Below are 13,390 nucleotides of genomic sequence, written 5' to 3' on the forward strand. Positions count from 1 at the left end.
GATGTAATGTTTCTTACTTATTACAATGCCCATAGTAATCATGCTATCCCTTCAACAAGGTGTCAGTGTCCAAATGCACTGATGGTCACAATTTGTTTAGTTTTTTGGAATAATGTTCCTTTTCCAACACTCCTTAAGAGATTTAAGTGGATAAAGTAACAGATTTGATGATACACTGTATTCTAGTTTTAGTGAAGAAATAACCAAAGCGAAATTTTGTATAGAAATGTATAAAATATGTAATACGTTGAAATTGTAACCACTGAGAATGTAACGTCATCAATAAATTGCTTTTCAGTATAGTAAAGTCTCAAGTTTTTTCTTTCAGTATAGTTAAGTCTCAAGCATTTTCTTATAGTAGTAGCATACAAATGTATGAAATGTTAAAGTGTGTAATCCTTTTTCTTTTACAAAACATTTTAAGTAATAAGCTCACAATTAGATTCTGGCCTTTTAATAATGCTTCCATACACATGAAAATAAAAAACTAGAGAACTCAGCAACACAAACAGTAATAGTACATTTATCTTTTTTTCTGTTCTTTATAGGACCTCGTTGAGTGAGATTAAAGGAGTTGAGTGAGTAAAGGAAGAATATCTCAGTTACTGTCAAAAGGCCAGGGGATATTTCAAGAAGCTGAACCGTCTCCTTCTCCAGAGAGAACATTGTGAACGCAACTCATGGTTTTGTGGATTAACGTCAAATTCAACATCGAGAGGCGGTTCAGAGGTTGTGCCGTGATGAGCCTGAAAGTTACCTTTGCAAAACATGCTTCTTGAAATACCCTCGTGAGGTAAATCCTGGTGGAGCAGAACATTGGACCCTGTCCTCCTTCAGCTCCTCACAGGTAGTGTGACATTTTGGCATTGTATATACTCCCAAGTGCAGTCCATCTGTCAGATTCATGTCCAGTACGATAGTGTCTCACATCGCTTCAGCAGAGGGGAGAGCCATTTGGTTGCTTTAAGCCTGATTTATGCTGCGGCGACAAAAAATGTCAACAGGCTTTAGTGATGGGAGGCAGAAGCAGCCTATTGATGGCAATGTGATTTCACCCATATTGGCATGTAGTTCTTTTTTTCCTTCTTCTTTTATTTTATTTTTTACATCTTGACAGATGGAAGAGGTATTTTATGTAAATATTAACTTTAAGGAAAAAAAAACAAAAAACAGGAGCAAACAATTAACCAAATGTTTAAACACTCAAAAGAACACTTTTTTTCAGAATTTCACTGTGTAAAGAATTAAACAATTTGAACTGAACAGAGATCCAAAACAAAAATTTAACATGCAGAAGAAAGACTTGGCCTCAATATACTGTATATATATATATACACACACACATTTCAATACATTTTTGAGTTCTTTTCTTGCACAAACATCGTAGACTTGAGTAAACCTCTGATAGCTTTCCAATGGTAAAGTTGATTATGGCAATTTTGAAGCACCACCTACATTTGTTTGGCTCCTTGTTTTTAGCATGTAAGTATAATTTACATGTGACATGTCTGTTCCCTCATCCATTAAAAAACAAAACAAAAAAATTCAACTTATAACAAACCTTAGTACCAAACAATCAGGCAGTCAGACACAGTTTTCGTTGTATACAACATCTGGTTTCAGACATGAAATGAAAACGACCGCTTCGGGCTCTTTCAACAACAAACAAAAGATGCACGTTTTTGAAGCTTGGGGCTGTTTAAGACTTGTTTCATATTTCACAAGTGTTCCAAATTTTCATCAAAAAAGAAGGCGGCTTGTGGTGAAGGACAATTTCAGAGGCTTGCTGTAAGGAAATATCAGACTAAAGCATTCTGATGTCTTGTGAGGTATTAGTCTGTTGCCATTCATCTGTGGCCATTTTCTCTTCAACTACAGTGAAAATCAAACAGATTATTTTCGTCAGCTGATAACTGGGAGGTCAGAGGCCATCCACCAGCTTTTAACTGGTTTGTTTTGCTGGATCCACAATTTAATGTGTATTTATATTTGATTAATCAAAAAAAGTGATAATGTGATAGACTTTGGTGGATTCTCCTTGGTCCAGTTTCATTCCGGTTCCCCTAGTGCCATGTACCATAGTCACATTGTGTCCATTTTGCTCTTACTTTATACTCTGGGGGTGGGAAGACCCCCCTGCTCCCCAGTAAGATGTAGTGTGAATATGGTCAATACCCTTATCAGGCTGAACTTTGACACAGATGTGCACAGATTGAGTCTCTCAGGACAAAGATCTTGAGGCAAAATGGTCCCAATTCTTACTGGGCCCACAGTTTATACAGCCAACTGCAGTTTATCACACAACTACGGTTTCCTGCACTTTCCAACCTTTTTCATCAGTGATTGAATGTGCCAATTTTAATCAAAGTCACCATACCACAAATGATGAGCAATGGAAAATGAGTCCAGGTTGGAGCAAATTGTTTTGGTGAGCTTCCATGGCAGGGCATTACTGGCCATAATACAGTATGTATTTGTAGCGAGGCAGTGCTGCCCTCTGCATGTGATTGTGGGATCCTTTGTCCCTGTGGCATGTGGGTGATGGCATGGCTGGCTCTGATGGCCATATCGGAGCCCAGCAGGACAGAGCTGGCCTTTGGCCTGAGACCTGGCACCAGAACTACTGGGCTGGCACCAGGACAGGCCCGGGCTGGCACAGGCCCCACTCTCCTCTGTGGGCCTGTATAGAAACGGAGGGCTCAATTCATGAGGGGGAATAGAGCGGTTAATGTACAGTACATATGATGGCCAGCTGGCACTGGGTCTGCAGAACCACACAGATGGATAGTGATGACTCAAGAGGGTTCCTGTGGGTCCGTGTCGTCACCAGGCCAAGGCGGAGACCTGTCTCATCAGGGGTGAGGGGGGGGGGGCTACTGTCCCGGGACATAGGGCCAGCTGATGGAGCTTCCGGAAAGCTGCATGTCACGGATGAGAGTCTCGATGGGCGTCTTGCCTACCAGTCGCATAAAGAAGAGTTGCGAGATGAGGGCGGCAGGAACGGCACGCAGGGCGGGGAGGCGAAGGAGCAGGCGGCCGAAGCGCTGAGGCTGATTGGGATACTGCATCCTCTCGTACTCCGTCAGGGCCACCTGGGCCTTCTCCTGCAGAGACTCCACGTGGACCGGGTCTGTCAGTCCACATGCATCTTTCAGGGTAGAGGGGGGAGGGGAGATGGAATGTTACTTAATTGTGTGGGCAGGTTACATAAAGAGTCGTGATCAGCATGGAAGAAGTTTGAGATGCCAGCCGATAATGCAATTCAGTGACCCAGAAGGCCAAGTATACAAATGCAATTCCTTGGCATCTCTGAATAACAAACTTATAACCCAGACTTATTTTCATACAGTCTCTTAAACGGACACTTTAAAAAGAACATACCAGTGGTCTGGCATGTGAAGCTATTAACCATGATGACTCACATTATAGTTAACATTTTCCAAAGCATACAGTATTTTTATTTATTTTTTCCCAAGGATACCATTGGATTTTATTCATTTCAGTATGGTATGAAAAACTAATTACAAAGACTTGAAACACAAAACAACACAGTAAACTTTCTGTTACTTTTTTGTCAAAGTTATCATTGAGTTTTAAGGTAAACGCAGACTGATCTGAAGTTAAGCAAAATGTTGTTCCTGGAGAAATGATCGTTTAAGAAACTAAATTCAAACATCTATGATGACAAAGATACATCAGCTGGAGAATCACAGAATTGGATTTTATCACCTCAAAGTTTATCACCTGAATGTTTGAATTATAAGAATAGTGAAATCTGGTAACTCGTCCAAACAGTGCAGTTGAGTTGTAATCAATGGGCTGGACATGCCAGACCACCAGTATGGTCCTTAAGCCATTTTCAACCGTATCTTCATTTATGTGTCATTCTTGCATAATGATCTTTTCTTGTATTGCAGTAAATAAACACAATTTATATGGTTTTCCCTCCTTCCTCCAGTGATGTACAGCAGTGGTTAGCAAACATTTTCATGTCAAGGATGCCCAAATTGACATGTATTTGGCCACGGACCCCCATCTTAACCCATTCAATCCGGGAACGCATATATGTGCCATTTCAGATTTTTAGCTATAACCATTATTTTATACTTTGGGCTATTAAAAAATCTTGAACACTTGTGCAAATCTTTGAATACATATGTTTTTTGAAACAACATTTTTAACTCCAATCTTTGCTTCTGGGAGGTCCCTGGAACAACATATTTTGATGGGGGTTTGCGGCCAAACATAATTCTTTCAACTTTTTCATGTCAAGGACCACCCAAAATGGTTACAAATGTTCGGTTTAAAAAATATATAGATATTCAAAAATTTTGCACACATTTTCACAGGTTTTCAAAAATTGCAGATCTACAAGCTCATAGCGTGGCACCAAGAGCTTGAATATCTGCTATTTTAAAATAGCCAATGAAATCTAAAAGTGACACAGATACCTCCCCGGTCTTAAAGGGATACTTCACTTTCACATAAAATAAACATTTAAAAAATATATTAAAAATAAATGAAAAAAGTAATGGAAAAATCACGGCCCCCTCACGCATTAGAGTGTCCTACTAATGTGTGAGGGGGCCTTTATTTTGCCATAACTTCTTTCATTTTTTTTTAATGTTTATTTTATGTGAAAGTGAAGTATCCCTTTAATAGGTTAAAATATGTTGTGCCAGGGACCACCGTAAGAGATTTGTGTTAAAAAAAAGTTTAATCATTTTGCTGGGGATCCCCCAGAACCCCATCAAGGACCTAATTTGACCGGCTAAAATATGTTCCCAGCATATCTGCACAGAGGACGGCTGTGGTGGGTGATTTCACATTTTACAACACTATGACAGAGTCAAGCGTTCAGTTGTATTTGAATGAGCTTGAGAAAACTGTAGAAGAATTACGATGCGGGGGGGAGGCTTGGGTGCTCGCGGCCATGGCTGAGTCAAGCATCGCAAACACACTGGTGATGTTTGTGCTCAAATTACCCACCAAACTGCAAACTGTGGACATTTGTTTGGCTTCTGCTGCTCACACCAGCCCAGAGGGATGTGTATGTAGTATGTGTAGGTGTGTGTGTATATGATTGATTATACATTTTAGTCAATGCCAGAAACTTTCTTCAGCATCTCAAAGATTAATTGGAAGAAGCCAGCAGGACAGACAGGAAACCCAATGCTATATTGTATACTTAGTTACGGCATTTCACTTACTTTGCAAATGCTAAATGTTGATGTTGTCTGTGGCTATCATTTAATGGTTGTCTATGTGTCCTTGAACAAAGGTATTCTTTATCAAGCAATCTAAATGTTTTGCCTCATGTGGGGACATAAAAGTTTCAAGTTGACTATGTGATTGTAACATATTGTTGGGATATTTTTGTTCACTCAAGCTGGTTGTGCACATCCTGTGACTTGTAAAACAGTCTCTGCAAGCACGAGAGCCCTGAATTCTCTGTCAATTTGATTAAATGGATTGCGTATTACCAGTTACCACCAGCAGTAACTGGGCACCCACTTTACAAGTGCTGGACTCTCCATTGATTTACTATTTGTTTAAAATAGATCATCTATAATGTATTTCACACTGTGCTGCAGTTTTAAATTACAGCATCAGTTACTGTATAGATAATGCTGAATGTCGTTTCTTGAATATGCCACAAGATGGTGCTATAGCACAGGATGCACTTACATCTAACTCTTCAGGTCTTCAGTTATCTTAACTGAATAGATTCTTCAAGGCTCTCTTTTTTCGTCCCTCCGAGAGTGTACAAATGTCCAATACGGGTCCCATTTGGTTGCATTTGTACACTGTCCGAGTTCAGTTAACATTCAGGACTTTACACTGTTACAAATTAAAATGGACAGAAAGACAGTACCTGGTGAGAAAAGCGCGATGGCTTTGAGGCAGCTGTACTCTGCCGAGTCCACCTGCAGCCGGCTCAGTTTGTCCACCTGGTCTTGGAACACCCGGACCTGGTCCATGAAGGACACCACGCGCTCAGCCGACATGGGCGAGGAGTGGAATCCGGCGGCGGCCAGCAGGGGAGCCATGTGGAGGGGCAGGGCTGACTGGGCTGCATTCAGGATGAACAGTTCACTCCAGCTCAGCCGCAACAATGCCACCTGTGGATGGGTACAAAATCCATGGGAATCTCGTTACACAAACAGCAATGTGGCGCTAACAAATATAGACACTAATAACCCCTCCTCCCCCACATAAAAGTAACGTTTTTTATATATATATATATATATATATTCTATTGTTCTGGATTCAATGTTGTGAATATTCTCTGAAGCAGAAATTAAAGGGCAAATGTATTTGTTTTGTTTAAATCAGAATTGTTCTATTGTGAAGACGTGAAAATCTGAAGGAAACCGCAGTTGTGATAAACTGCAGTTGTCACACAGACTGCATTAGGAAGTATTACTATCAGACTTTTACATGTCCTCTTCACAACAGAATGTGTTTTTATGCATATTTGTCATGTGTGAAGCACATTGCACTGTGAATTGATTCAAAGCCCTATGAGAGGTTTGCAGTTTATTATAAAGTATGGTCAACTGACCTGGTCTGATACGGGCAGCTCAGGGAAGTAAGGGATGTTCCTCGCCCATTCGATGGTGCTGAAGAGCAGCCGGGCCGCCAGCTCGCAGATGTTATCGATGCCCATGGCGTTGTCTGGGCCAGCCTGCTGGTTGTACTGGTGACCGTAGCGGCTGCTGGGGTAGGGCTCGGCGCGGAGCAGCTGGGAGATGAGCTCCGATACAGGCTGGCCTCCGCCACTCCCCCCGTTGTTGTTGTTATTGTAGAACTCGCCTCCAAGGCCACTGGCGCCCCCTAAGGGGGTGATGGACGGGCTGAGGCTGGGCTGAGGTGGGATGCGCCCACGTTGGACTGCTGGAGTAAGGGGTGGTGGGGGCAAAGAGGAAAAGGAAAGGAGGGGAGAAAGGCAGCAAACAGGCAAACAGAGGGACAAAAGACAAAAGCGGGGGGGTTTGGGGGGGCGGGGGAGGATAAAAGAAATGAGGAGAACAGGTTATTGGGGCGAAGCCAGCGAGGAGGCCAACTTGAAAACATGTGTGCTCAGTGGAGGGGGGTTTGACAGATTATCAACAGACGGCCTTGACCAGATTAGGATGGTCTAATTCCAGATTAAAAGGGGGCACAGCTGAGCACAGAATTGATTCCCAGACAATAACAGTGGAGTTGCGGAGACATTACTAGACTGCAGCCACATGCTACTTGAAGGTTATCTCCAGAAATAAAACGTATACCACAGGCGAGGATTTATTTTCTTTTTTTGGGGGGTATTTCAATTTCTAGAAGATTAATTCTCCACTGGAGGGGAAATGTCAGGGTGGTTATTAAGAGTACGAGCTTCTCTTGCGTTTAAGTAGAGGACAGCTTCTATAACTGTTATTTTAAAATGTGAGAACAGAATTTTGGCCTTGAGAGTAGAGGATGATGTTGTAGCTATGACTTGCAAAACTATTAGAGAATCTCAGAGATAATTCACATTCCTTTGTTTCTCATCCCAAACCTAACTCTGCATAGTAATCCATATCAACAACACAGCAGGGCATGCTATAAGCATCTGTGGGCACGTTATATTCCATTACTTTTTTCCAATTTCATACAATACAAATCAACATAAATCAATTAAAACAGTGTGATTGTAAAATTTCTGAAGGAATACACATTTAAATAACAGTATCCAGAATTCAAATCATTGAAGATTGTTAAAGCTGCACTGTGTAACTTTTGAATCCGGTTTCCTGCAAAAGTGCTGAAATTTTAGCTAATAGAACCTGCCGGCTTGCTCAGGGGATACATTGAATCTTGATCAGTTCAAAATTCGTGTCAGATCCTGTGTCTAGGTGAGACATGACCTTTGAGTTTGACATGATCTAAATGTCTCAATAGAAGAGCAGGGAGCCAAGATACAACCACCCCAATTGTATAAGTTATATTGTATTAACATACTCTACCATACAGATTGGACAAAATTACATTTATTCATTAAAGAATTAAAGCTTTGAGATAACTGCTAAAACACAGCGGAAACAGGGGAGGCTTGTCGGAAAGGAACAGCTTCTGCCAGTTGAGATGATCACTACACTTGCGATTCCACCTGATTACTTAGTTTAAACACCACAACGCACCTCAAGAGAAACATGCCACTTTTCAATAAATGTACCTGCAGCATTACTAGTCTGTGTACATAGCCGGCTATTCATTTAATTCCGTTAAATTTAAATCACACTGAAGAACAATCACGTTTTGACTTCATTTCCACTTAGGATGAAATCGTTGCTGGATTGCAGCTCATCTAGCCAACAAGGCACAGGGATTCTGTATACAAGCGGAGGCTTAGGGCTGATATAGAGGTCTGCCTGAATGACTGATACTCTGGGACACAGGTGTCTTAGCACTATATTAAGCCACTAAGTACATTGCATTGAACCGATATGCGCAGCTGGCTTAGTCGTGATAGGCCACACAGCCATGTATGCTATTGACTCTAGTCTATGTATCAGGCTCACGCAACATTATAGACAAGGTAGTTAATAAACCAAACGCATTCATATTCATTTCTTCACAAAGACAGGTGTAAGTACTTGAGAAACTCTTCAGGGTTCTTAAATAATTACCTATAAATGTCAATCTTAAAAAAACACTTATACCCCCCAAAAAACTGTTGCTTATCCAATAAGCTGTGTTCCAGGGGCATTAAGACGGATAATAGACTTATGGGTCAGGATGGGAAGATACCTTCTTTGCGCATGCCGACACGGAAACACTTCTTCAGGCGGCAGTACTGGCACTGGTTCCTGTGGTGCTGGTCTATCTGGCACTCTCTGTTGGACCTGATAACATAGACAGACATAGATGTTATGGGATTACTGTGATTGATTTATGCACAAGACAATCACTGTGGTTCTAGCCTTCACTTGTATCAGGGTTAAGCAAGGCTCATGTTTTCACCGTAGCAGCTATAGCAGCAATCACATTTTGGTTGACCTCCACTGTCAGGCTGTATTATATGCCTTCACCTCAGCAAGCAGCTCGTCTGCTTTGAAGCAACCAGACAATGCTGGTAAATAATTGCATAACCAGTGCTACTTCAGGCCAAATGCAAATGGAGAAAAGCGTTGTTGCAGCGGCAGTAAACATGATTTGAAACAAAGCAAGCTCCTTCCATTCAAATACACTTTAATATATGTAAAGCTGATTTCACAGATTATATAAGTGTCTAGCAGCCGACGGGTGCCTTCCTTACATGAACGACTGCAACATTAATATTGCATCATGATCATGGATTTTTCATGTGGCTAGAGGCAACTGTAAGGAGGAGTAGATGAGAAGTGGCCAGCCGCTTGACTCACTAAGAATGACTTCAATCACATTTGTAATTTCAGTTGCATTTGGAAGTACAGTTATGTTTGTCCTGACTCCAGACCATAATCACTGTAGTGCCATTTTCAGATATAGGTCATGCATACAAATGTATGAACCCCTATGTCAATGGAGGTAGCCTATACTTCCACCATGAAAGACAACAGAAGGTTTGTTTTTTTGTATGCGAAGGACAGCAGTGTATTATTAGATATTCCTATGCTTTCAGAACTGTAATATGAGGAATATTATGTTTGTGGATCTATGTGAGATGAGTCACCCACAGACACGCACACACAGACACACGATCTGCTGTAGGCAATTTTAACTGCTTGGCAGAGTCAGGTTGTCTTAATGCATGACTCATTATAGCAATTTGTATCCATTTCCTTTGTAGACCCGGAGTATCCATTATACATTATAACGGAACTGAGAACTGAGATTAAATATTTAATTAAAATACACACCTCTTCATGACACATATACATAAATGTGTCACTTTGTGTGTACGCAATGTACTATGTATAGAATTCACACAAACCAGACACGTGAAGAATCATACTTGTACAGTGCTGGTACATTTCCCATAAAAATATACCATAAATATACTGTACCATTATAACCATAATTCCACTGACCTTTATCAGTGGTTCTCAAACATTTTCATATCAAGGACCCCCAAATGTATATGTATTTGGCTACCCATCTGAAAAGATTTTGTGTCACGGAGACCCATAAGAGAACATGTGTGTACATTTATTCAAAGATTTCCCCCAAAAATAGCTTATCTACAGGCTCACAACGCATTGAGATGCAACGTGTTGTGAGCTTGTAGACTGGCTATTGTTGAATTGCTGAAGTACAAAATAGAGTTTCAATGATTTTGATTCAAAATGATATTAACTCATTTAGCTGGGGACCCTCTGGAACCATCTCAAGGGCCCCTGGGGGCCCAATTAGAGAACCACTGACCTATACTGGTATGATCATGAACATGTGTGTATTACTTATTGTCCAAACACAACCAACTACCCAGAGTGCCCCTCTCACCTGCAGGTGTAGTTGAGGTTGCGTCTGATGCTTCTCTTAAAGAAGCTTTTGCAGCCCTCACAGGTGAAGACTCCATAATGTTTCCCACTGGACTTGTCGCCACAGACCACACAGTCCACCACGCAGGCCTTGTCGTCATCCCCGGCCTCCATGTCGCTGCCCCCGGCCTGGGGAGAGCCGTCGTCCTCCTCTGCCTTCAGATAGCCCTTGTCCCCGAACCCGTTAGTGCCCCCGTTGGGATCTCCCCAGCCCCCACTGACCATGGCCATCGCTTGGTTACCAAACCAGTGCTGAGGAAAATGGACAGGCAGCCAAGACTCTTGGTTGCTGTCAAGCTGACAAAAATGGTCAAAAAAGAAAATGAAAAGAAAAGGCTTGTCTGTTTGCTTCCTCTCCACCTGAAGAGTGTCAAGATTTCCTTGTTTGTTGTTATTTTATGTTTGTTTTCCAGGTTGGCCTTAAAAAAACAGCAGTGGACTTAATTGGAAAGTATCCTCAGTTCAAAGAGCAGACATCAAAAGGAGTAAGCACGGTTCAAAGAAGTGTGGAGAATGTTTGGCAGGAAAAAAAGAAAACACCAGAGAGTCTAGTCTCCTCCCACTCCACTATGACCTGGAAACAGTCTCAGCTTGATAACTTTCTTTTTGTTTTGCATGCCTGTGGATCACAATGCCTTTTTCTTCTTTCTTTACCGCACTGTTAGTCACTCTTTGTGCAATTTCTTCTTCTTCTTCTTCTTTGGCCCAATTCCTGAGATGTCGCGTCTTTACAGACTTGTCCAGTCGCACAGTTTCACGCCTCAGCCAATGAACCTTTCACAGGAAACAATGAGTCAAACACACAATATCCAAAAAGAGAGCAAAGGCAGCCTTTTTTGCCAAACAGCTTTCACATGACACAATGTGAAATTTCTCTCGCGTACACACACACACACACACACACACTCCACTCCCAGCTCTGTCTGTAGCCACAGTAATGGCTGAAAAAGGACCTCAGTACAGCTCGCCCTTAGCAGCACATGCCTAGAGAGACCATGACCACCCCTCTTAAAGTACCCCTCACACAAGAATTGGTGGCTACTGGCTAGCTCATAGCAACCACTGATATAAGAGTTGTCTGTTATTGTTTGGCTATACTGTAACATTGGATAGAAATCGGCATACAAATTATGTCATGCTTCTTATGCTTACCTCGGAAGGAAACGTTCACGCACCGTCTATGGCTTCCCTCATTCAGAAAGGCGTGTTGGCTAAAGACAAATAGCCTCTCTCTCTTCTAGTTCTTCCCTCCATCCAGCGAGACTGGGAGCAAAAACAGGGCACACAGAGCTCTATGTGATCTCCTGAGCAGCAGCCTCATCCTGAGCCACCAAAAAAAAAAGCCCTCCAGATCACCACAAGCAAAACAACTTGATGATGGCCACACGGTTCACTTTCTTGTGGCCGAGGGTTTCATCGAGGCACATCCAGCTGCAGCTGTTAACAGGCTACGTGGAGCGCCTGAGCCTCTGACACCCTCCCCTTCTCCTCCACGGATAGATCCGAAGGAAGTGCTCTCTCTTTCTCTCTCTCGTTTGTTGTTGTGAGAGAGGGTCTAGGTTGTAGCAATTATGCTCTCTTTGGTGCCGGATTGCTGCCTTCCCTCCAAAAAAAACAAAACAGGAGAGGGCAGGGGACCGGAGTGAGGCGTCGGTCCGTTTAGCTCTCCATAGCTCCCCGAGCGCTAACACAGGCTTCTCCCTCCAGCCTTTTGTCAGTGTTTGCCCACCGAGAACTAATGACTTGCGGCCTAGCCCTATGTGCTCCTTTCCGTCTGTGCGTGTGAGTGTGAGCACTCTGCACTGAGCAGCCTATCCCTGTAGCTCAACCTCAGACAAATGGGGGGAAGGGACTTCTCTCTTCTTCCCCTCTCTCTCTCTCTCTCTCTCTCTCTCTCTCTCTCCCTCCCTCTCTCTCTCTTTGGCTCCACAGTCCACAAATTGAATTAAGATTTTTTTTTTAAAGGGCAGGGCTGTAGACAGACTGGTCTCTCTGAAGCTACCATACAACACTTCTTGCTCTCTCTGTCTCTTCCTCTCCCCTCTTCTGTCTGTTTTTCTCGACCTATGTGTGTATGAGGGAGAGAGAGAGCAAGACAGAGGGAGGGAGCGACAGGGAGTGTGTGCTGAGGGGGAGGGGGCAGTCCTGTGTGTGTGTGTGTGTGTGTGTGTGTGTGTGTGTGTGTGTGTGTGTGTGTGTGCGTGTGCACGTGTGTGTGTGTGTGTGTGTGTGTGTGTGTTCACTCAGGGATTTGACACTGCTATTCAAGCCCTGCGGTTACCATGGTGCCGGCTGCCTTATATGGCTATTGGAGTCAAAGAGCAGAGAGTGGGTTGTGTGGGGCAGCACGCACACACACACACACACACACACACACACACACACACACACACACACACACACACACACACACACACACACACACACATGTGTGTGTAGGAGGAATGTGGAGGCTCTCTCTCCTCAGAGATGCAGAGAGCGTGACCCCAAGGCCTGACTCAACGCACCCTGACAATACCAGACTAGCCTGAAGCTCTCCAACAAATAAACAGCAAGATGATCCCCTATCTACTCTTTGTCTGGCCTCCATGCACATTCACAAGTTATTCCAGGTATAGAACAAGCGCATTGAAAAGTTTGTTACACATTGCTGCTGCTACTGCTCATTGAAGCCCAGTCCCATACTGCTTCACAGAACAAATCACACTCATTCTTCTCACAAAGTAGGAATCATAGTATAAGCAAGAATGTACTTTCTACCCTTGAATAGAAGCTGTTAACCACATTATCCCTGGTGTGGCTATTTGGGCATGTCATAGGTGACATTTATTAATTACTCAAATGAATAAATAAATAACTTTACGATTTTCGGAAATAGCAGATCTACAAGCTCACAACAAGTCGCA

The 13,390-nt window shown here is 42.7% G+C and overlaps 1 protein-coding gene across 2 annotated transcripts; it reads right to left on the minus strand.

The window, feature by feature from the left end:
• Positions 1-440: 440 nt before the first annotated feature.
• nr2f6a (nuclear receptor subfamily 2, group F, member 6a) lies at positions 441-12,536 on the minus strand. 2 transcript variants are annotated; one of them, XM_080441010.1, is made up of 6 exons: positions 11,637-12,536; positions 10,447-11,258; positions 8,773-8,867; positions 6,566-6,894; positions 5,876-6,122; positions 441-3,148 (listed from the first exon to the last, which is right to left on the minus strand). In XM_080441010.1, exons 2-6 carry the CDS (start codon positions 10,713-10,715, stop codon positions 2,874-2,876), a joined length of 1,215 nt encoding a protein of 404 aa, XP_080297136.1. In that variant the 5' UTR covers positions 10,716-11,258; positions 11,637-12,536; the 3' UTR covers positions 441-2,873. The 2 variants fall into 2 exon arrangements, with proteins under 2 accessions (XP_080297136.1, XP_080297135.1); XM_080441009.1 differs by having other exon boundaries at positions 6,566-6,897.
• Between the last annotated feature and the right edge of the window lie 854 nt (positions 12,537-13,390).

This window comes from Gymnoscopelus braueri (genome assembly GCF_963280865.1).
Source record: "Gymnoscopelus braueri genome assembly, chromosome: 10".
NCBI classification, from domain to species: Eukaryota; Metazoa; Chordata; class Actinopteri; order Myctophiformes; family Myctophidae; genus Gymnoscopelus; species Gymnoscopelus braueri.

Bases quoted from the DNA above. Each gene is read 5' to 3' on its own strand.
- nr2f6a (XM_080441009.1), bottom strand. From the start codon at position 10,715: ATGGCCATGGTCAGTGGGGGCTGGGGAGATCCCAACGGGGGCACTAAC. The intron at 6,898-8,772 runs GTATCTTCCCAT...CCCTTACTCCAG, and splicing joins TGTCGGCATGCGCAAAGAAG to CAGTCCAACGTGGGCGCATC. The intron at 3,149-5,875 runs GTACTGTCTTTC...CTACCCTGAAAG, and splicing joins CATCGCGCTTTTCTCACCAG to ATGCATGTGGACTGACAGAC.